A 25119-nucleotide genomic window follows, 5' to 3' on the forward strand; every position below is an offset into this window, starting at 1 on the left:
TCCACGACTCTCTGGGTGAAAAAGTCTTTCTGCATCTCTGTTCTAAATGTCCTACCCCTTATTCTTAATAGACTCAACTAAACAAATGCAGCCCTACTGCGCATTGCCATACTGGGCTGAGAGACTTCTAATGAGATTGCTAACAGGGCTGCTTGGTCACTGCCCATCACTGCGAACGCTAGCATTGTGCGTTTTGCGAAGTTCAAAAGATGATGTTTGTTTTCAATCACAGTCTCTCGAGGAACTCCTAGCAAGCTCTTGCAGAATCCCGGTTGAGAAGCCCTGCTCTAGACGCAGATATGATGCTTTTCCCCCTCTTTCAGAGGGTTATGGGTCTTCGGAAATCTTTTCCAAGGAGCAATTTGAAACAGAGCCTTTAAGTATTTTTAAGGCAGGGATATTTACTTAATAAAGGGGTGGAGAAGAGTGGGCGAATGATTACCAGGTGAAGATTAAATACAGAATTGAGATTTCAGGCAGATTATCTATAATTTGATTCACTAGCAAAACAGCCCCGAGGGGCCACGTGGCCAATTTCTGCTCCTAATTCAAATTTTCACCAGTCTGTCTGCTGAAGTTAAAGTTGCTGCTGACCCCTGACTGTGCAGCAATACACAGCTTAAATCACATCATCAAGTTCGCCGATGACACGACCATGGTGGGTCTCATCAGCAAAAACGACGAGTCAGCTTACAGAGAGGAGGTGCAACGGCTAACAGACTGGTACAGAACCAACAACCTGTCTCTGAATGTGAACAAAACAAAAGAGATGGTTGTTGACTTCAGGAAAGAACAGAGCGACCACTTTCTGCTGAACATTGATGGCTCCTCCATTGAGATTTTTAAGAGTACCAAATTTCTTGGTGTTCAGCTGGTGGAGAATCTCACCTGGTCCCTCAACACCAGCTCCTTAGCCAAGAAAGCCCAGCAACATCTCTACTTTCTGCAAAGACTGAGGAAAGTCCATCTTCCGCCCCCTCATTCTCACTACATTCTACAGAGGTTGTATTGAGAGCATCCTGAGCAGCTGCATCACTGCCTGGTTCGGAAATTGCGCCAACTTAGATCGCAAGACTCTGCAGCGGATAGTGAGGTCAGCTGAGAAAATCATCGGGTTCTGTCTTTCCACTATTACTGACATTTACACCACACGCTGCACCTGCACAGCTAACAGTATTGCGAAGGACTCCATGCACCCCTCACACAAACTCTTCTCCCTCCTGCCATCTGGCAAAAGGTACTGAAGCACTCAGGCTCTCACGACCAGACTGTGCAACAGTTTCTTCCCACAAGCCATCAGAATCTTCAATGCTCAGAGACTAGACTGACATCTACATCATTTATTATTATATTGCAATTTGTCCTCTACTCTGCCTATTGTCTTGTTTATTAATTATTGAACTGCCCTGCACTGTTTTGTGCACTTTATGTAGTCCTGTGCAGATCTGTAGTCTAGTGTTGTTTTATATGGTCTAGTGTAGTCTTGTGCTGTCTCACATAGTCTAGTGTAGTTTTGTGTTGTTTCATGTAGCACCAGGGTCCTGGAGGAACATTGTTTCATTTTTACTGTGGACTGTACCAGCAGTTTATGGTTGAAATAACAATAAACTTGACTTGACTCAACTTGACACAGGCAGAATAGAGTTCTAGCATTATCAGAATTGTATCATCTATTGTGTCCACTGCTTTGTTGACTATATGTGGATTTTACTATTATTAATAGCATAGATACATTTGGATTGTGAATGAACTTGACATTTCAGGCCAAAAACCTTCATCAGGCTTTGGCTGATGATGTCACTGTTTTATTCCCCCTCCATAGATACTTCATGACTTACTGAGTTCCTTCAGCATTTTTTGTGTGCGTTGCTCAAGATTTCCAGCATCTGCAGAATCTCTTAAGTATTTTAGATAGTACCAGAAGGTCAAACAAATCAAAAAATATACTGGTGGGGGAAATGATATGCTGTACCATAAAGTTTCTGTGCTTCATAAATAAGAACTGTTAGAATGAATAGAACATTGCTGTGCTTTTTTTTTGCAAACTAACGATTCAATCTTTATCTTGCTTCACTAGTTACGCTATTCTTCTTAATCTTGAACCAGGATTCTATCACAAGACTATCAGGAGCTATTCAGGATAATTACCTCACAGGCATCAATCTATGAGGCAATGAGGCAGCACAAAAAACACTGAAATAGAAAAGATTCTCTTCATGTTTTCTGACTGCTTAAATGGAAAGGGAAGTTGTAGTCACTGACAATGGATATGGTTGCCATCTCTCATTGATTCCAGCTTGTAGAAATGCTGGTGTATAAATTCCACAGAACTTCTGTCAACCGAAAGAGAAATGGATCAATCATGGTGAAGTGTCGGAGCAGACTCGATGGGCCAAATGGCCTAACCATCCTCCTATATCTTATTGCCTTCTGGTTATATGAATTGTGATAATGTAGAACAAGGAATCACACTCCAGTTCAAGGACAGTTACTACCCCACAACCATCAGGCTCTTGAACAAAAGGAGATAACTGCACTCACTCATTCCTACATCCAATGATCTCACTCTAAGGACTCTTTATCTTGTTATTTCATATTCTCATTATTTATTGCTGCTTATTTATACTTGTATTTAAGTTTGTAGTCTTCTGTGCTCTATTTGATCTTACATGGAATCTTTTTATAGTTATTATTCTATAGATTTGTTGAGTATGCCCGCAGGAAAATGAATCTTAGGGCTGTATGTGGTGACATACATGTACTCTGATAGTAAAATTTACTTTGAACTTTGACCATTTTGGAACATTAGAAAGGAATTTTTTTAGTATAGAACAGAACTAGATTAATCAGGGACTATCTGCTGAAATTGCTGGGCAAATTTAGGAACTTAAAACTTGATCTAGGATCAGGTCATCAAGGAGTAAAGGGGAAAATTAAGCCAGAGAAGCACCCTATTTTCCCTGACTGTAATTTGCTAATCCTTTTAGAAGGAGAATGATCAGCCAGTTCTGGATTTTCTGAATGTTTTATTCACTTCCTTCCATGAGGGATTAAACAACATCTTCCTGAATTACCTTGCAAAAAAATGCTTTCTTTTTAAATAGCATGATGTATAATTGATGATGTGATTTGATGTCTTCATTAGTTTTGTTTTGCTCTGAGTTTCAATTAAAAAGACAAAACAATATATTGCACAAATCTCCATTATTGGGAACGTACACTAGCTGGAGTACAGGCGCACCCTGCTGTCAGATGGGACAGCTGGGATCACGTTCTGTGGACAACCTCTCCTCTTAAGTTAAACAGGGTCCCTGCAGAGGAAACCAAGCCAGAAGCACAGTTGGCTAATGGTATCAAATCTAGCCCACAAACAGCTGCTGAAGCTTGCTGATAAAAGCAAAGGTAATTATTGATGTACAAAAGAAAAAAAAAATCTTCACTGCCAAAACAAAATTGTGCTAATAATTCTGAAAATCCATTATTAAAAATGTAACTAGAAGGCATTTAGAAATATTTGGATAAATCAAGGGAAGCCAAAATGGAAAGGTCAACGTCAAAGTCAAAGATGTTGAACTTCCTAACCAATGGGATGCACAACTGCTCCTCCCTCAGCATGGGCGACCCCCAGGACTGTGTGCTGAGCCCATTGCCGTACACTGCTCACGCAAGACTGCATAGTCAAACACGCAAATAATCACATTGTCAAGCTTGCCAGTGAGTCGACAGTGGTGGGAATTATCACCAACAAAGATGGGATGGCTTACAGAGAGGATGTGGAAGAGCTCAGAGCCTCCTCCTCAATGTCAACAAGACAAAGGAGATGGTTAATGACTTCATGACGACTTGCACCTCCCACACCCCTCTTTACATCAGCAACACAGCAATGCAAACTGTGAACGGTTTCAAACACATTGGAGTGCTCATCTCACACAACCTCTCATAGTCCCAGAACACCTTCTGCATGATCGTAGCTTACCAGTGCCTCTACATTCTAAGGAGTCTGAAAAGAGCTGGACTGTGTACATCAGTATTCATGACCTTGTACAAATGCACCGTGGAAAGCATCCTAACGTGCTGCATTACTGCATCGTACAGAAACTGCATTTCGACAGTCAGAACGCTCTACAACAGGTAGTCATGACGACCCATTGCATCAACAGCACCAGCCTGCCCACCATCAAGAACACATATACAGAAAGGCCAGCAATTTCATGAAGGATCCCACCCAAGCTACTCCTGGACTGTATCCCAAACCCACCAAAAGGAAGCTATGTAGCATCCATGCCAGGACTACCAGACTCAAACCCAATTACTTTCCCCAAGCAGAAAGGCTGATGAACATGTCAACTCACTAACCCACCCCTCCAGCAATACTTCAGCATTTTCTCTTTATATACAGTCACCTTATGTAGAGACACCAATGTGCCTAGCATCACTTTATGGGCATGAAATCAATCTATGTACATAAGGAAGCTTATGTATTTACATTTGTTATGATTTTTATTATTATTATGTTTTTTATCATATTGTGCTTTTCTGTGCTGCATCACATACAGAGTGACAATTATTTTGCACACTTTTATACTTGTGCACTGGAAATGACAGCAAACTATCTTGAAACTCTTGAAAATTTGTTGGGAATGTTTTAAAGATTTTAACAATTGAATAGAAGAATGAAATACAATAGTACATGTCAAGTGCTGGTGTGGAGCTATGTCTGTACCATAGGAGGTGGGAGATGATACTTCTCTCCACTAGCCTGTAGGTTTCACTTTGGGAAGGTGTAGCATCTGCTTAGCCCCACGTAAAGACATGGCAGCAGGTGTAGATGGCTGTATGAGCATGTATGGTGTGTATCACCAGTCCTGGTTATGCAACCACTGATGCCGGGCAATCTCTGAAATGTATTGATAATGGTTGGGTTCACCCGTGTTTTAATGACGCTGCCCAAAAAAAAAGCAATGTCAAACCAATTCTGTAGAAAAATTTGCCAGGAACAATCATGGTCGCCATGATCACCTAAGTCATACAACACGGCACATAATAGTGAAAGTACACGTGCTTTTGATATCTGCATTATCCAAAGAGTACGGATATCTGGTACATGACAAAATATAAGAAAATGACTTGAAAGAATGCAGGAATGGGATCACTGGAGTTTGTTTAAAGGGAAAAGTGTTGCAGATTATGCATTCCAGCTGCAAAGTTGGATGGGCTGCTGATTTCAGTAATTTCAATTCCATGCCACCCAGAAATAAGAGGCAAAACTTCCAACTTTTATGAATGACATAAATTTTGTAAAGACGGTCAGTTAAGCAAAACAGGCCAACAAGTCCTGCCAAAGCATTTCGGTCCAAAATGTCAACTATACTTTTTTCTATAAATGCTGCCGAGCCTGCTGAGTTCCTCCAGCGTTTTGCGTATGTTGCTCGGATTTCCAGCATCTGCAGATTTTCTCTTGTCAGGCCAACAAACGCAACTTTATACATCATGGAAGAGAAAGAATGCCGCTGAAAGTAAATGCAAACTAAACAAAGTGCACAAACACAAAGTAAGACCTCAGGGTTCAAATACGTAACGTTTTCAGAAAACCAAATTAAATAAATCCATTAAAAAACCAACAGCCTTCAGGTTTTTGAAACAGGGGCTCAGATTAGAAGAATATTCAGAGAAACTGTGTGCTTTTACAGAACTAAAAATACAAAATATAGCAAGAAGACAAAGAAAAGAGAAACAAAACTGGATTTCTGTGACACGTGATGCCATATGAATGAAAATCAAGATGCTAGAAGTTTCAAATTATCAACATTTTGTTCTTGTTAGAATGTTATGAAAGGGTTAGTTTACTTGTCAGTCAAAAGCCGCATCCATTTTGCCAATCATCGATTGGCCCGTTTGAAGGATGCAGCAGGTCTTTCCCCTTGGTTGCCTTGTGTGCCACGGCATCTGTTGTAATGTAAGTATTATTAAAAGTAAGTTAATACTAATCGGGGAGCTGTTGGTAGCAAGAGGCGGGATCCGGGATTGGCGGGGTTTTTACTCCCAGTATGCATTGTATACAGTTCCTCCACCCATGCCGCACGAGGTACCTGGAAGCCTCTGTATTGTAAATATCATTTCCCGTCCCAAATAAAGATGCTCTTTTGGTCATCAAGTTGTTGAGTGGTCTTTTTGTAAAGTAGAAGTTACCACATATTTCTGGCGACAAGGTAAACTGGTTTTGTGGACGGGTTGGCCCCGTTTTCGATCAGGAGCTGTGAGCGGGTGAGGAGCCTTGTGTTCGGATGGCCATGTTCAGAACGATCAGTGTGTTCGATGAGAAAATCGAGGAGTGGCCAGAGTACGAGGAAAGGTTGGGCTACTTTTTCTGTGCTATTGGAGTTACTGAGGAGGCTAAGAAGTGCTCTATTCTCCTGAGTGTGTGTGGGGCAAAGACGTACAAGCTGATACAGAACTTAGCTAAGCTGCGGAAACTGGGAGAAATTCCATACGATGAAATGGTCAAGCTCGCGGGGAACCACCACAAACTGAAGACTTCGGTGATAGTTCAACGGTTCGACTTTCACAGCCACATCCGGAAGCCAGGTCAGTCTGTGGGCGATTTTGTGGCCAAGCTTCAGCAGCTATCGGTGCATTGCGATTTTGGAACCATGTTGGATGACATGCTCCATGGCAGATTAGTATGCAGCATCAATAATGACGCCGTACAATGCTGTTTGTTGGGGGAAACACCACCATTGACTTTCAAGACAGCCCTAGAGATTGCTCATGGCATGGAGATGGCTGCTGATAATGCCAAAGGAAATACAGAAAGGATATGGGGGTTCGCAGTCAACAGCAGTGCACCAAGTCGGGAGGGAGACTGGTAAACAGGCAAAGCGGGTGGAATGTTTTCAGTGTGGAGGAACGCACTATACAAATGTTTGTAAATTCAAAAATGCTGTCTGCCATGCTTGTAGCAAGAAGGGACATTTAGTTAAAAAGTGCAGGAGTTTAAGGGTAAGGTTAAGCCTGGGCAGGGGAAAGCTCAGCAGGCTCAGGCAGCCACACACCACCAAGGGGAAGCAGACGAAGAGGCAGCGTGTGCCTACATCATGTTTGGGGTGGAAACGGATGAGGGACCACCTGAACCATATTATGCCACAGTCACTGTCAAGGGAAAGGACATTAAGTTCGAGATTGATTCAGGGGCTACTGCATCGGTCATTAGTGAAGAGACCTACAGGAGGACATGGGGGTCCAACCTGCCTCCCATCAGACCATCTAAGCTCCAACTCAGGACCTATACGGGGCAGCCCATACCTCATTTAGGGGTGTTATATGTGGATATTTCGGCCAGGGGTCAGGAGGCTGAAGCCAGGCTGGTGATAGCTAAGGGCAGTGGGCCCAGTCTTCTGGGTTGCGTTCAGCTTTGCAAACTCCGGCTCAACTGGCATGAGTTTAAATATGCACAGCTGACGGAAGAACGTGAGGTGCAGTGTGCAGATGCAGTCGCTGATGGCAATGTGAGTGACAGACATAGTCCGGACACATTTGAGAGTGAGCTCGCAGCACAGCTTGTGGCTCTTCAGTCTATTACAGGAGCAATTGAAGTTACCCCCTTGGCACTGAAAGCCAGCACGCCACTTCTAGTACGGCGAAGCAGTGACCCAGCTCTTGTACCACCTGCCCCGTTACAGCAAGGTGCATCTCAGCCTGATGATCCCGCTAACCTGCATTTGAAGCCAATCGTAACGGTAGCAAATGGGGCATCCGCAGACGATGTAAGAACAGAGCCTCCAGGACCAGCAGACAAGCATTCAGAAAGCACTCTAAGTGATTTGACAAAGAAAGTAGAATTTTCTAGAGGCGGTGGCCCCCTGGGAATCCATGTGGTGCCTTTTAACTCTACGCTGAGTGGAAGATTCCTTGGCCTGAGTATTCGTGGTATTGAAGAGAACAGCCGTTCAAGAAAAGAGAACCTGCTCCAGGAGAATGAATGTATCATCAAAATCAATGACTGTGATTTAACAGACAAGACCTTTGTTCAAGCACAAGAGGTTTTCCGAAACACATTGCGATTTCCTGCTGTTGAACTCCAGATAGTTCCAAGTTATTACAAGGAACTGTATGAAGAATTTGCAATTGGGTCTATTCTGAGCCACGGTCGTGACGATGGTTCAAGAACCAAAGTTCCTGCTTCAGTGCATTCCAAGCTCGGTGGCAAACCTGCAGATGCCGTTTATCCCAATAATGCTGAGAATAGCTTGCCATCGATTTCAAAGAAGCTCAGTAGTCCAAAACAGTTAAGGAGTAATGACCACTTCATGCATACCAGGAAAGCATGTCCACCAGTGACTTTGCTAGAGGAAAAGACACTGGCAGAGGGGACAGAGTCCCCTGAAGATGATGGACACTTTCACGCAAACACACAGACCCCTCTCGTGTCCCCAACAGTAGATCCACCCAAAACATCCTCACCAGCGGTGCCTGCTGGGTCACCGGGGGTAATGTGTAGATCGCAGCGCCCTCACAAACCTCCTGACAGACTGAATCTTTGATTGGATAGTTTCTTTTGTTGTTAGATTGAATGTTGAATTTGCCATGTTTTTTTTTTAGGTGTTTTTGTATTGGTAACCTGTTGCTAATGATACCACTGTTTTTATTTCCCAGTTCTATATTTGGGGAATGGTGGATTTTAAAGGAGGAGAAGTGTTGTAATGTGATTATTATTAAAAGTAAGTTAATACTAATCAAGGAGCTGTTGGTAGCAAGAGGCGGGATCCGGGGTTGGCGGGGTCTTTACTTCCACTCTTTTACCCCCAGTATGCATTGTATATAATTCCTCCACCCATGCCGCATGAGGTACCTGGAAGCCTCTGTATTGTAAATATCATTTCCCGTCCCAGATAAAGATGCTCTTTTGGTCATCAAGTTGTCGAGTGGTCTTTTTGTAAAGTAGAAGTTACCACAGCATCAGTGTGGTTTCAAGTACCTCAATTTAACATGTGTGGGAGGCTCTCTCTCTCTCTCTCCTTTGTCCTCAGGGCCCAATTCACACTGAAGTTGCAACCAGTGCTTGAAGAAGACTTACAAGGCCTGCGCACACTCTTAGGCTACGTCCACACTAGACCGGATAATTTTGAGAACGCCGGTTTCGTGTAAAAACGATAGGCGTCCACACTATGCATTTTTTTAAAATATCTCTATCCACATTGAAATGGAGATTACGGCGAAACTCCTCCTCCTGCGCATTCGCAGAACACATCTACTGAAAACAAGTGACATGTTTGGTTTCAAATCTCATCGTAAAAGTGCACATTTGTGTAGTTATAGACTAGAAAAACTTAAAACGATGGATAGCTGTTGGCTTTCATGCAGGAGAACTTAAAAGTAAAATAAAACAAATACCAGACCGTACGGAGGCAACAGACGGAGTTCACGGGCAGATGACCCAGCTGACGACGAACATTGAAAAACTGACTAACTCTGTTACACTAATAAAGCATCTTGTTAAATGCATAAAACATGTCTGCATCAGTATTATCTTGTATTTCCATACAATGTTACATTAGGCTGTTACACATCTATTGTCAGAGAAGTACTTGCATAAATAGGTAAACCACCTTCATACGAGCAAGGACAGAAAACAGGGCAAAGTGAGTATACTTATTTATTCAGTAAATTATGGGTCAATTTGGTGGGTACATTTCTAACTCTTCTGGCGTCAGTTTCATTGCCGTCTGTTCTGAAATTGTTAGGTTGCATTCAAGAAAACAATGAAATAGTGTGCTGCTACATGACTGCTTTTTCAGAAGTCTCCGGTTACCCCCTCCACACTGATCCGGCCAATCCGGCGTTTTCAAAAATACACACTTTGGAGAGCGTTTCTGAAAAGCTCCAGTTTTGGGGGACAAAAACTCTGTTTTAGTGTGGAGGAAGAGTAAAAACTATGAGAAAAAGCTTTGGTTACGGATTTATCTGGTGTAGTAAGAACATAGCCTTAGCTAAATGTTTGTTTGCTGAATATTTAGCTTTGTAGTTTGGGTAACTCAGTGGGGTGGGAGGGGGACTTAGATGTCTGGTTGAATCTTTTACTGCTTGTAAATAAATGATTAATTCATAATCAGTGCCTTTTGTCTCACTCACCAAACCCATGAAGCTGCTTCCACATTAGACAGAAGTAAAAAGCTGGTGAAGCTATAGAAACACGGCATCTACACCATAATTAATATCAGAATACAATACAGAACAGCAACTTTGACAGATGACACCTGAAAGGAACTAGTGGCATAAAAGCAAAATTCTACATTTTTCTTTAATCTTTCAAGCTTCATAGTTTTGTTAGAGGTGGTTTTCATGTTGAATGCACTAATGACCGTCATTGACTTTTTAAAAGTAGAGATGATTAGACAGATTTTCTGACAGACATAAAAAAAGTTGCAGCAAGTTCTGTAAACTCACTTGGTGATGGATATGATCTCAAATCCACGATAACATGAGACTGACATTAATGTAAAGTGCTTAAACAAATACAAACTTTCATGAAAAATCTAATGTTATGGTGCCAAGTCCATAGCATGGAACTGCAACTCTGCAAAGTATAAGCACAAGGGATTCTGCAGGTTCTGAAAATCCAGAGGAACACTCAAAAAATGCAAGTTAGCCAGTACCTCTGGAGAGGAATAAATAGATGATGCATAAGAGCTGAAACCCTTCATAACAACACTACAAATTAACTGGGTTCGGTGTTTTTTTTTGCCAGAAAATATGGAGTGCACTTGAGGACACGAGAGGAAGAAACACATAATCCAAGTATCTTTGGGATCTGCTACCACTCTTACACACTGTAGCTGTTAAAAGATCTGAAGAACTCATGAATAGGTCAGAAGTACTTCTCCAGAGGACTTTTTTCACCCACTGAGAGCAGATTAAATGAAGCACCCCTATTGAATTTTGAGGCGACACTTCGCCTGTGAGTCGGCTGGTGTGGTATACTGCGTCTGGTGCTCCCGGTGTGGTCTTTTATATATTGGTGAGACCCAACGCAGACTGGGAGACCATTTCGCTGAACACCTACACTCTGTCTACCAGAGAAAGCAGGATCTCCCAGTGGTCACACATTTTAATTCCATGTCCCATTCCCATTCTGATATGTCTATTCATGGCCTCCTCTACTATCAAGATGAAGCCACACTCAGGTTGGAGGAACAACACCTTATATACCGGCTGGGTAGCCTCCAACCTGATGGCATGAACATTGACTTCTCTAACTTCTGTTAATGCCCCTCCTCCCCTTCTTACCCCATCTCTGACATATTTAGTTGTTTATTTTTTTTCTCTCTCTCTCCCTCTGGTGCTCCCCCCACTTTCTTTCTCCAGAGGCCTCCCGTCCCATGATCCTTTCCCTTCTCCAGCTCTGTATCACTTTCAGCAATCACCTTTCCAGCTCTTAGCTTCATCCCACCTCCTCTGGTCTTCTCCTATCATTTCGCATTTCACCCTCCGCCCACTACTTCCAAATCTCTTACTATCTTTCCTTTCAGTTAGTCCTGATGAAGGGTCTCAGCCCAAAACGATGACAGTGCTTCTCCCTATAGATGCTGCCTGGCCTGCTGTGTTCCACCAGCATTTTGTGTGTGTTGTTTGAATTTTCAGTCCATTGTTTTCATGGCTAGCTACATTCTGTCACTTGCAAGAACTCACTAGGCTGAAAACTCCAGCAGTTTACTCTTGCAAAGCAAGTATTAATCATCTTTCAGATTCAAGAATCTGATTGTTAGTACTTAATGTCAATATTGTCATCATTTGGACTTAATAATACAAAGTTATGTTACTTCTGAAGCAAAGTTTATCAAGTAACAATGACAATTTATGGGCCTTGCCAACTAGTGTGTAGAACACCAAATCACTCATCCAAACGTGTGAAAAGTGTACTTTATGATTATAATGAAAACCTGCTTCAATTTCAATGAAGTTATGGGGAACTTCAACCTCAGTATGTCCAACAGAAAAAAACTGATCTTCATCTGGGACAGCTAAACTGTGTTTTTCCAGCTATCAATCATAAAGTAATTATCTGGGTAATAATTATGTTAGAACCAAACATGCATAACAGATTGGCAATTAGTGGAAAACTATCTTGCTAATTGACTGCATCTTGACTCAGTGGGTCGTCAAATAGAACTGCATAATTTTGGAAATTTCCACAAATGATACTCTGGTAAATAAGAACAATTCATGGAGTACTGTGTGATAGCTGTGATTTTGGATTATTCTCTAATTGTTTCTAATTTCATGTTTGGATTTATTGGCTGAAAAGTGTGCCACCGTACCACAGCAGTTAGCGCTATGCAATCAGGGCGTACCAGAGTTCAGAGTTCACCTGCAGCGCCATCCGTAGGGAGTTGCTGCGCTCTCCCCATTACCATGCGAGTTTCCTCTGGGTACTCTGGTTTCCTCCCTCGATCCAAAGATGTACCAGTTAGTAGTTTAGTTAGTCATTGAAAATTGTCCTTGGTTGGTGGTGAGGAAGCCAAATGCAATCTTAGCAGTCATTTCAAGAGGTCTTGAAAACAAGAGCAGGGATTGATGCTGAGGCTTTATAAGGCACTAGTGAGGCCTCAGCTTGAGTATTGTGAACAGTTTTTGGCTCCTAATCTAAGAAAAGATGTGCTGACATTGGAGAGGGTCCAGAGGAGGTTTACAAGGATGATTCCAGGCAATGAAAGGGTTATCATATGAGAAACCTTTGGTGGCTCTGGGTGTGTACTTGCAGGAATTTAGAAGAATGAGGGTAACATTTGAAACCTTTCAAATGTTAAAAGGCCTAGACAGAGTAGATGTGAAAAGAATGTTTCTCATGGTGGGGGAGTCTAGCACAAGAAAGCACAGCCTCAGGATAGAGAGGCGTCCATTTAAAACAGAGATGCAGAGTAATTTCTTTAGTCAGAGGATGGTGAATTTGTGGAATTTGTTACCAGACAACTGTGGAGGCAAGTTAGTTAGGTGTACTTAAGGCAGAGATTGATAGGTTCTTGATTGGACATGGCATCAAAGGTTATGGGGAAAAGGCCGGGGAATGGGGTTGAAGAGGGGAAAAAAGGGATCAGCCACAATTCAATGGCGGAGCAACTTGATGGGCCAAATAACCTAATTTGGCTCTGGTATTTAATGGTCTTATACTCTTATGGTCCTGTAATTAGGCTAGTGATAAATAGGTGTGTTGTTGGATGGTGAGGCTTATTAGGCCGGCAGGGCCTGTTCCATTCTCTATTTCTAAATAAAATAAATAATGCTGACTCTAAAGTCATGGGTTCAGATTCTGCACCAACTTCTGAACTAATACTATAGGTAGAAAATCTATGCAATGAGATCCTTTAGATAAGACTATAAGAGCAGAATTAGTCCATTGAGTCTGCTCCGCCATTCCATCATGGCTGATCCTGGATCCCACTGAACCCCATACACCTGCCTTCTCACTATACCCTTTGATGCCCTGACCGATTAGGAAACAATCAACTTCTGTCTTAAATATACTGATGGACTTGGCATCCGCTGCAGTCTGTGGCAGAGTATTCCACAGATTTGCTACTCTTTGGCTAAAAAAGAATCCTCCTTACCTCTGTTCTAAAGGTTGCCTCTCAATTTTGAGGCTGTGCCTTCTAGGTGTGGATACTCCCAACGTAGGAACATATTTTCCACATTCACCCTATCCAGTCCTTTCAACATTCGGTAGGTTTCAATGAGATCCCCACATATTCCTCTAATTTCCAGTGAGTACAAGTCCAAAGCTGCCAAACGCTCCTCACATGTTAACCCGTCCGTTCCCGCAATCATCCTCATGAATCTCCTTGCTGGAACACATTCTTGCTGAGATATGGGGCCCAAAACTGTTGGCAATACTCCAAGTGTGGTCTGACTAGTGTCTTATAAAGGTTCAGCATTATCTCCTTGCTTTTATATTCTATTCGCCTTGAAATAAATGCTAACATTACATCTGCCTTCTTTACCACAAACTCTACCTGTAAATTAACCTTCTGGGAGTCTTGCATGAGGGCTCCTAAGTCCCTCTGCACCTCTGAAGTTTGAACCTTCTCCCTATTTAGTTAATAGATAAAACATGAAATCTCAGTGCTCTGGAAATGGGATTTACCTGGACTGAGTATTGCTTAGAAATAATTCGGAAAATGAGTAGCTCGGATGGCTGATGGTTGGGTTGAATTGTTCTCCGATCTTGGCAATTTACTTGCAAACGTTTTGTCACCATACGAGGAGACGTCATCAGTGCGTTGTCAATTGTGGTGTGCCTTCCAAATGCTTAACCTTTGTATACTTATCAATCAGCTGTGTGGTCATCATTATGGAAACTCAATTGTGATGTAGGGAGTAAGCCTTGTTGCTGATTGGTTGTGTGTCAAACTTTGTGTGTTGTGGTCTGGAATTCTGCCTGCTTTGGCTCATAAATAGGATCGAGGTTTTTCTTTGCAGAATTGATTGGAAAGCTGTGCTTCTAAAAATTCTTGCACGTGGCGCGTGGTTGCTAGCGCCATGACTTCCACTGATGCCCAGTCAAATATGTGCGCCTCTTTCAAGTCGTGCTTGGTACAGATTAATTTCCACATTTTCAAAATAACTACATTACAATAACTGGTTCTGCATGGAGAATTGATGCACAAGAAGCTGCTATCTAAGCATATGCATAAATTCTTCTAATTTGTCATACTGTCAGAGAAAAAACTTTAAAAACTCAAACAGTAGTGCAATTTGTAAATGTACATATTGGTTCCTGACCTCAATTGTACAATGTCTGGGAGATGATTGGGAAATGAGATTCATCAACAGACAGCATGACAGATTGATGCTACGGTTAGCATGATTTTATTACATCTCGGGGGCGTCAGAGTTCGGTTCAATTCCAATGTCATTTGTACGGAGTACATGCGACCTCCCTGTGGAATGTGTGGGTTTTCTCTGGGTCTTCTGGTTTCTTCCCACAGTCCAAGTCCTGCTGGATAGGTTAACTGGCCATTGTAAATCGTCCTGTGGAGAGGCATACGGACATAGCAAAGGTGGAGGTTTATGGGCATGGTGTAGGAAGGAGGGATTAGTGTTTGCGAGTTTCTGATTTGCATTTTAGCTGCTTTGCCACAACAATGTGGGCCAAAGAGTCTGTTCCTGTGCTGTATCCTTCTATGTTCTCTGTCCTCTGTTCTGTTTCCAGAATCTGCACAATCTGACTTTTATAATATTAAAATAGAAAATACCAGGGGTGATTGATAGGTTCATAGCCTAAGGTACAAGGAGTCAATTTTAGAAAACCTAGCACATTTATTTTTCAACATAGTCCTCTCCTATACTTACACACAGTCCAGCGATCATGGAGCATACAACTCTTTAAGTGATTGTGCAGAAAGTTGGAAGTTAATAACTCATTGCCTTCTACATTAGGCCACAAACTTATCAATCACCCATCTGTGCACACTTTCAGGAGGTCCAAGATCCATTTGCTCCACAACCGCTGGACTAAATGTGTAAATGTAGGAGCGGACTATGTTGAAAAATAAATGCGCTAGGTTTCCTAAAACGGACTCTTTCTACCTTAAGACATGAACTTATCAATCACCCCCCGCCCCACCCGATAGAACAGAAAATTACAGCATAGAACAGGCATTTTGGCCCACCATGCTGTGCCAAACCAATTAAATTAATAATAAAATGGTTAACCAAACCATTCTCTTCTGCCTACAGAACCTCCGTATCTTTCCATTTTTGTCACTTTTATGCCCCCATATAAACATCTCTTAGCAGTACCTCGTGTTTCAAGCACCACATTCCAGGTGCCCATCACTCTGTATAAAAAAACGTGCAACTCACATCTCCTTTGAAATTACACCTTCTTATCTTAAACGTATGCCCTCGAGTATTGGACATCTCAGTTCTGAATATATAGTTTCTTGGCTAATACTTCAAGTTTAAAGTTCAAGGTTCAACGTTCATTGCTGCAGGCAGACAAATCTGGGTCATAAATGCTATGAAATTCACTTTTTGCAGGAGCAGCGAATGATTAGCTTTACTTGTCAGATGTACATCGAAATATACAGTGAAATGTATTGTTTACATTAAAACAAATCAGCAAGGTCATGCTGGGTGCAGCCGACAGGTGTCTCCATGTTTCTGGTGCTAACATAGCATGCCCACAACTCATTAACCTTAACCGTTCGTCTTTGGGATGTAGGTTAAAGCAGGATCGCCTGAGGAAACTCACACGGTCATGGGGAGAATGTACAAATGTATAGACAGCGAGGCAAGTTGAACCCTGATCGGTGATTGTTGCTGCATTACAAAAATGTCAATTATAAGTTAGCATAAACTTAATTTAATGTAAGTTATGCATAACTTCCTCCAAGAGGACTACAAGCTTGTTGTAGGGTTTGGAAACTTGCATGCCTCAATGACCCTGAGACCTGTGTTGACTGGAGTTGGGGCATTATGCTTTGGCTCTTGGTAGGGTTACCCATGCCAAAGAGGTCAAAGGGTAGGGGCCAGACTAAGAATGGTCCACCAGGTCCTCTCAGGGCCACCAACCCTAACCCGTAAAACACAAGTGTTATAGAAGCAGCAATAAAGAATCCTTCCACATCTGAGTGCAACAGTATTCCTGAGGCTCCACCAGTCTTGCATGACTGACAGCAGAGAAAACCAAGAGGAAGCCCTGAACGCTGCCAGAGATGGAGAACCTTCATTGCTGCCCTAAGTGCTAACGGTGTAATGGGCAGTAAGTAGGTAATCAAGCATGATGTATAATACAAAATAAACATGTCATGAGTTCAGTTGAAAGACTGAAAAAGAACAGTAGTTTGAGGTTGTGTTAGAAAAAAGGGCAATTCTTCATGCTTGAAACTGAGAAGTGAATGCTGATATACCATATGTTCAGACAAGAATCCTATTATTACACAGTTTCAACACATCATAACACTGATTTATTAGATATTAATAATCATCCAAAAAATGTCTAACCAGCTTATTGTACTTCTAGTGCCCCTGCTTTGTGGTGACCTGAAATTGCTTACCTTGTATAAACTTTCCCAGCATGTGAATGTCAAAATCCACCGTGTGCGCCTAGGCAGAATTGATGATGGATATTCACCAGTAATACAGTACACTACTTGGAAGAAGGAGAAATAGTTACCTGAGGAACGTCAAAGATATGATGTAGTCGTTGTTAACGGTGATGGTCCAGTCACATTCCTTGCCGTGAGGGTAGGGATGTGGGTAGCTTGGTGAAAGGATAAATCCCGAGGAGCTGGTCAGATTTCCTCCACATGGTGCTGGAAAAGAAAATAAATATAAACCAAATAAAACATATAATTAAGGTACAGTTTACTTAAATTGCTCTGTGTCAAACATATGTTCCTTCATTTTGAATTCTTTGATCTACATTTTTTGCAGTAAACCTTGAAAGTGAGAATTAAACACTGAGTTCCATTTGGGTAGCCTCCAACCTCTTGGCATGAATATAGATTTCTCCTTCTGGTAAACAAATATCCCCCCCACCCCCAGCTCCATTCCTCTATTCCCCACACTGACCTTTTACATCTTCTCACCAGCCTATCACCTCACCCTGGGTCCCCTCCTCCTTCCCATTCTCCTATGGTCCACTCTCCTCTCCAATCTGATTCCTTCTTCTCCAGCCCTTGACCTTTCTCATCTACCTGGTCTCACTTTTCAACTTCCAGCTAGCCTCCTTCCCCTCCCCCCACATTTTAATTCTGGCATCTGCCCACTTCCTTCTCAGTCCTGAACAATGGTCTCGGCCCAAAACCTCCACCATCTATTCTTTTCCACAGTTGCTACCTGCCCTGCTGAGTTCCTCCAGCATTTTGTATGTGTTGCGTTGGATTTCCAGCATCTGCAGACTTTCTTGTGTTTTTAAATTTTGAACATGCTTTACAAGCTATACTCCATACAATATTTCAGAAGAGGTAGATTAGGTTATCATAAATTTAACAATTATTTCCCCTACATATTTTTATGTACTTTAAAAGTAATCAGTGTTATCTTGTACTAATAATTCTTCTTAAGTGTGATCCACAACTTAGAAATATTTCCATTCCAGTACATTAACCAGGTGCAACCAAATATATTTTAACTAAGTTATTACAGGACTAATTGATAGCTCATTTGAAGTTTTGGCACTGGCACAGCTTCCTTCTGAGCTTTATCATTCAGAGATTCTATGATGATGTTGAATTAGATAAAATGTGCATATAAAGTACACCTTTTTGACTTAAGAGCATTAATACCCTTGCATGTTACCTAATGCTAGAGGCAACGGCTAACAACAAATCAAAAAGACATAATCTCTCTGCCAAACCAAATAACATACAATAAGGGATGAGCAAGAATCATACAACATGATGAGACAATCTAAACCCCAGTGGGCAACTAAAAACTCTTTTATATTGCTCAAATTTGTGCTCTAGTGAAACAACATAGAAACTAAAAATACAGTGACAGATGTTGGTTTCTACACATAACACCACCAAGTTATTATCCCTCAACCATCAGGACTCTTGAACCAAAAGGGATAAGTTCCCTCAACTTCACATGCCCCATCACTGAAATGCTCCCACAATCTATGGACTCACTTTCAAGGACTCTTCATTTCATATTCTTGATATTTATTTCTCAGTTAATTATTATTATTTTTGTGTATTTGCACTGTCTGCTGTCTTTTGCACGCTGTAGTTGTGGTCTTTCATTGATTCTATTACGGTTATTTGATTTTATTTATTTAATTTTTTGTTTGTTTATTGATTTATTAAATAATTGAGTTACAACACAGAATAGGCACCTCCAGCACTTCAAGCTGTGCCTCCCAGCAATCCCCCAGTTTAATCCTAGCCTAATCACGGGACAATTTACAATGACAAATGAACCTATCAACCAGTACGCCTTTAGGAGGAAATTAGAGCACCTGAAAGAAACCTATATGATCGTGGGGAGAACACACAAACTCCTTACAGGCAGTGACGCGAAATGAACCGGGGTTGCTGGTACTGTAAAGCATTGTGCTAACATCTATGATACTGTGCCTGCAAGAAAATGAATCTCAGGGTTGCATTTGGTGACATGTATGAACTTTGATAATAAGTTTCCATTTTTTGATTTTTGATATGAGATTTGTAACTGATCTGTAGGGATCTGCATTAGAAACTGTTAGGCATGCAACATATTGAAGAAAGAATTCATAAATAGACAATGGCATCTCAAAGGAACTCAGCAGTTCAGCTGACATCTGTGGAGGAAGAGGGACAGTCATCATTTCAGAGGCTTTACACTGTGCCTCTTGCGGGAATCAGACTGGTTTTGCATTCCAATGCCTTCACTCCCAGTGGACACATCGTCACACCTCTTTAAGGTCCCTTTTAGTTTCCATGAGTCATTGGGCAGGCGGTGGTTTAAAGAGTTCTGAAAGTCTGTGACCAATGTGTTCCACAAGGATCAGTGCAGGGACTTCTGCTGGTATTATACATAAATGATTTGGACCAAAGTATAGCTGGGCTGAAAAGTACGCTTACAGATCCAAACAAAAATTGGTGCAATTGTGAATAGTGAAGAAGGTTGTCAAGGATATGGTACAATTTGGATTAATTAGAAACATAGGCAGAGGATTGGCAGATTGAGCTTAATTTGGATAAGTGCACTTTGAGGGAACAAATGCAAGAGGGAAGTATACAATAAATCACAGAATCCTTAGGAGCACTGATATAGAGAGGAATCTTGGAGGCAAGTCCATTGCTCCCTGTAAGTGGTAGCACAAGTGAATAGGCAGCATATGTCAAGTTTGCTTTCATTGGTTGGGGCACTGTGTATAACAATTGGCCAATATGTCGCAGCTATGTAAAAAGCAGGGAACGGAAGGATATAAACCATATGAAGATTGATGGCAAATTGGTTGGCACAGACATTATAGACCAAAGGGCCCTGTTCATGTATTGAACTGTTCTCTGTACTAAGATTTATCAGGCTGCAGAATGCCATTTAAATACTTGAATTTAAATACACATATTACAGAATGCAGTGGTTCCGAGGATTCAGGGTACCTATCTATGAGAAGTGCAGAATGCTACAAAGATATTTCCAGCAAATAACTAGGAAGGAAAATTTGTTAGCTTTTCTGGAAAATAAAAGCAGTAAATTCTGACTATAATTTTGCAGGACTTTGATGTGACCATTGGAATACTGTGTCATTTTTGAGAGGGCTTTTGATGCCCACTATGTGACTCCCATTATGCAAAATAAGATTATGTCACTATGCAGATCAGAGAGCCAACCATAGACAAGGTTCTTCCTACTGGAGGAGACCCAAAGAATGTTTTCTCTCTCTGTCATCAAAGAACATAGAAACTTGAAATTAAACACAAGTTTAAATTGCATTAAAACTATTCCATGAAGCTAAAATTTGTGCTCAAAAGATCTTTGCTGTGTATATAATAGATGATAGATCATCACACATTGAGTGCAGTTTTTGCAGGATGTTGTACAGACAACACCTAGACAAGAAGGAAGACCGAAACACTAACCATAACATCACCGAGTGTACTCTCGTAAAACGGGTGGCAGCAAATCATCAGTGTGCTTCTAGTGAAATCAGTTGGTAAGAAAATTAATTGATGTCATAGGAGAGGAAATGAGGGAGGCGTGTTAAATGGAGACAGTGTATCAGCTGAAGCTATTCTCTACAAAGTAAATGCTTAAGGATTCAACATATATCTCCAAAATTATGAGCGCCTTGATTAGCAAAAAGAGAGAAACTATTTCTGTAGAACAGATAATAAGCGAATTGCATTGATCTAAAATCAACGAAAAAAGAATCAGAGGGAGACTAGGACAGATTTCTTTAGATTAAATAATTAAGATTTAGAATATACTTTCCAAAATGATGATGATTCATAATTCACAAATATTTAAAAGGGATAATGAAAATATACCAGGAAGGTCTAATTTCCCAGGTGTTGATGGAAGTTTTAGTTTGCTTAAACTATTCAAGCAAAGACTAGACATGGATATGATTGGTTCCCCCTTTCTTAATATTGAAATAAATAAAGTGATTTGCAAAGACTAATTTAATTCCAACACCCTATGTGAATTTAGCCTTACTACTTGGGGAAGGTAACTGTTTTTGAGTTTTGTGGTCCTGGCGTGGATGCTATGTAGCCTCCTCCCTGACACGGGGGGTGGGGGGGACAGACAGTCCTTATATAGGGTGTGTGGGATCCTTCCTGATGTTACTGGCCCTTTTTCAGCATCTCTCTGTACTTCAGTCCTTGATTGCGGGTTGGCATTGGGCAGTTTGGCAACCCTTTGTAGAGCCTCTCAGTCCATTGCTGTGCAGTCTCCATGCCATGCAGTGATGCCACATGTTAGGATGCTTTCTACTGCACATCTGTAGAATGACGAGAGCATAGATGTACATAGCCCAGCTCTCTTCAGCCTCCTCAGAAAATAGAGGCATTGGTGAGCTTTCCTGATTGTATGGGATGTGTTCTGGGACCATGAGAGGTTGTGCAAGATATGCAATTCCAGGAGTTTGAAACTGTTTGCAGTTTCCACTGCTGTACCGCAATGTAAAGAGGGTTGTGAGAGGTGCAAGTTCTCATGAAGTTGGTATTCATCTCCTTTGTCTTGTTGACACTGAGGGAGTATTATTTGCCTGGACCAAGCTTCGAGCTCTTCCACCTCCTCTCTGAAAGCCATCTCATCATTATTGGTGGAGCCCCACCACTTGACAATGTGATTAGACATGCAGTCATACGTGAGCAGAGTGTACAGCAATGGGCTCAGCACACAGTCCTGGGGGGGCATCCGTGTGGAAGATGATGGGAAGAGAGGGGCAGTTGTGCATCCTAACTGTCTCAGTTGTGTTGGTTAGGAAGTCCAACACCCAGATCCACAGAGCTGTACTTAGACCAAGAGCAGGAATTTGTGCCTATTCCTCAGTCTAAATGTGGGTCTTAGAGTGAACTCCAGGGCCCACATGTCAAAGTGCATTCCTGATCTTTCTTGAATTACCTTATCTCAAAACTTTAGATAGGATCATCAGGTTTGAAATTGATTTCCTTCAATAAATTCACTCGTTCAGTAATTCATTAAAAATCATAATTAACTAGGATTGCTTTTTTGAATAGCATATGTGCTTAAATAAATCAGTTTCAGTTACATCACCAGGAACCTAGTTTGAAGCACTTACTAATAATGATAGTGTGAAGGTGCTGAACTAATAGCAGTGGAAATCAATCATGGATACAAGCTGCCTCAACGCTCATGTCACTTTCAATGTGTGGGGTAATTTATTTTCTTCAGACCTCATGTTTCACACTGTGACTTTTTTAAACTGCAACATGATTAATTGTTCAAAACAGAATTGAAATTCTAGCGCCTCCCTTTACAGGTGAATGAGCTCCATAATGGCACTAGTCTCCTCACCATTGTGGATATCTTCAAAAGGCAATGCTTCAAAATGGGCGGCATCCATCATTAAGGACCTCCACTGCCCAGGACATTTGAAAATAACTGGCAGGATGGATAAAGGAGAGTCAGCGGATATTGTGCACCTGAATTTTCAGAAGGCATTTGACAAGGTACCGCACGTGAGGCTGATTAGCGAGATTAAGAGCCCATGGTATGACAGGAAAGATACTAGTATGGCTGATTGGCAGAAGGCAAAGGGTGGGAATAAAGGGAAGCTATGCTGATTGGCCGTTGGTGACTAGTGGTATTCCACAGGGCGTCAGTGTTGGGACCACTTTTTTATACATTGTATGCCAATGAATAGGATTCTGGAATAAATGGCTTTGTGCCTAAGTTTGCTAACGATAGCTGGAGGGGCAGGTAATTTTGAGGAAGCAGGCAAGCTGCAGAAAGACTTATATAGATTAGGAGAATGAGCAAGGAAGGGGCAGATGGAATACCATGTCAGGAAATGTATAGTCATGCACTTTAGTAGAAGGAATAAAAGCATAGACTATTTTCTAAACAGAGAAAATTCAAAAACCTTATGTGCAAAGGAAATTGGGATTCCTTGTGCAGAATTCCATAAAGGTTAATTTGCAGTCTGAGTTGGCAGTGGGGAAGGCAAATACAATGATAGCATTCATTTTGAGAGGACTAGAATATAAAAGCAATTCATTGAATTGATTTTGATTAATCTTTATTGGTAGGGTCTGAAAGAGATATAACAGTCTGGGCAGTATATTCATTTTAATTTACTCAATCCTTGAACTGAGACTGAAAAAAGGAATCAGGTTCCATCTTGCCACATTTTCCTTAATTTTTTTATATAAAGGCTGATAATTACATTCTGATAGTTTTGTCAAATCTTTTGGCATAATGATGCCCAAATATTTGAAAGACTCTGTGTGCCATGCCCAGGGGTATCAGCTTTCAATTTCTCTTGGTGGGCTATAGTAATATGAAAGTAATTGGGTTTTATCTATGTTGATCTTGTATCCTGATAATTGACCATATTGTTCAAAGGACTGCATCAATTTAGGTAAAGAGTATGTTGGTTCCCCCAGATAGATCAAAATGCCATCCGCATAACAAACCAATTTATGCTCTGTCCCTTTAATAGTAATTCCCCTGATATCTTCATTTTGTCTGATGTATTGAGCTAATGGTTCCAGATATAATGCAAAGAGTAGTGGTGACCATGCACAACCCTGTCTCATGCCCCTTTCTGGGGTAAAACTATTTGATAAATATCCATTGATTTTAATCCTAGCAGTAGGATTGTCATATAGTGTCTTCATAGTTTTAATAATTGTGTCTTGGAAACCAAATCTATGTAAAACTCTGTAAAGAAAATTCCAATTAACCGAATCAAATGCTCTTTCCGCATCCACGCTTATCACTATTGCTTCGATTTTATTTTTTTGTATATGATCCATAAAGTGAAGGGTCCTTCATATATTGTCTTGTGTCTGGCGTTGTAGTATAAAACCTGTATGATCGTTATGTATCAGTATGGGTAGAAATTCCTCTAATCATTTGGCCATGATGGAGGTAAATAAACTATAATCTACATTAAGAACGGTTATTGGTCTAAATGACCCACATTCCATTTTATCCTTGCCTTCTTTCAGTATAGCTGAGATTATGAGAGCTGTGATATGTTGGTGTCACCCATCATATGACGCTCAATGGAAAAACATTGAGGAACGTGTACTTCCCATCCCCATACAAGCAATTTTGGCTGATAACAACCTGGAAAGGTACATAAATACTATTGATAATCCATGGGTGTAATTGACTCATAAAATATGGAAAACTACTATAAAAGAATATAATCTAGAGGGAGATATTGCAATTCTTAAATGGTGTGCATATGACTCAGATTTTACACCAAATAAATTGGATGCTAGATTTAAGGACTGAACAGCTAAAGGAATAACAGTTCTTTGCAACATAATGAAAGAAGGAACACACTTCAGTTTTGAAATGCTTAAAGAGAAACCCTTCTTAGAAAAACAAGATTTTTATCGGTATTTACGGATGCAACAATATGTTAATAAGACATTTAAAAATGTAACCAAGGCAAATACATGCTTGATAGAGCTCTTTAGAAAAGCATATAATTCAGATAATGGTGGTAGAATCATTTCAAGCATGTATAAGGGGTTGTCAAATCTTAAAACACATTCGACTTCATACATTAAAACAAAATGGGAGAAGGAAGGAGGGATAATTATATCTGAGGAAGAATGGACAACAATATGGAGATATCAATGGAAGTGTACCATTTCACAGAAATGGAGGGAGTTTGGATGGAAAAACTTGATAAAATATTTTATTACACCCTCTTAGAAATCCCATTACGATAGTAACCTCCCTGTTTGCTGGAGAAATTGTGGAAATCAAAATGCAAATCATTGTCATATTTTTTTGGACTGCCCTGTTACCAAAAACTATTGGAGGGGGATACATAATGCCCTACAAGACGTCTTTAAATGTGAAATACCCTTAGAGAGTAAGACCATATATTTTGGATATATACCTCAAGAATGGTTGAAAAAAGATAAATATTTAATGAATATACTGTTGGTGGCTGGTAAAAAGACCCTTACTAGGAAATGG

The 25119-nt window shown here is 40.9% G+C and overlaps 1 protein-coding gene across 1 annotated transcript in view; it reads right to left on the reverse strand.

Moving 5' to 3' along the window:
- csmd3b (CUB and Sushi multiple domains 3b) overlaps positions 1–25119 on the reverse strand; it is a 2186187-nt gene that overhangs the window by 332772 nt on the left and 1828296 nt on the right. Inside the window, exon 28 of the mRNA XM_059983996.1 lies at positions 17171–17309. Coding sequence (XP_059839979.1) covers positions 17171–17309 — 139 coding nt within the window. The remainder of the gene's footprint in view (positions 1–17170; positions 17310–25119) is intronic.

The sequence above is a fragment of the Hypanus sabinus genome, chromosome 1, assembly GCF_030144855.1.
Source record: "Hypanus sabinus isolate sHypSab1 chromosome 1, sHypSab1.hap1, whole genome shotgun sequence".
In the NCBI taxonomy this organism is placed as follows: domain Eukaryota; kingdom Metazoa; phylum Chordata; class Chondrichthyes; order Myliobatiformes; family Dasyatidae; genus Hypanus; species Hypanus sabinus.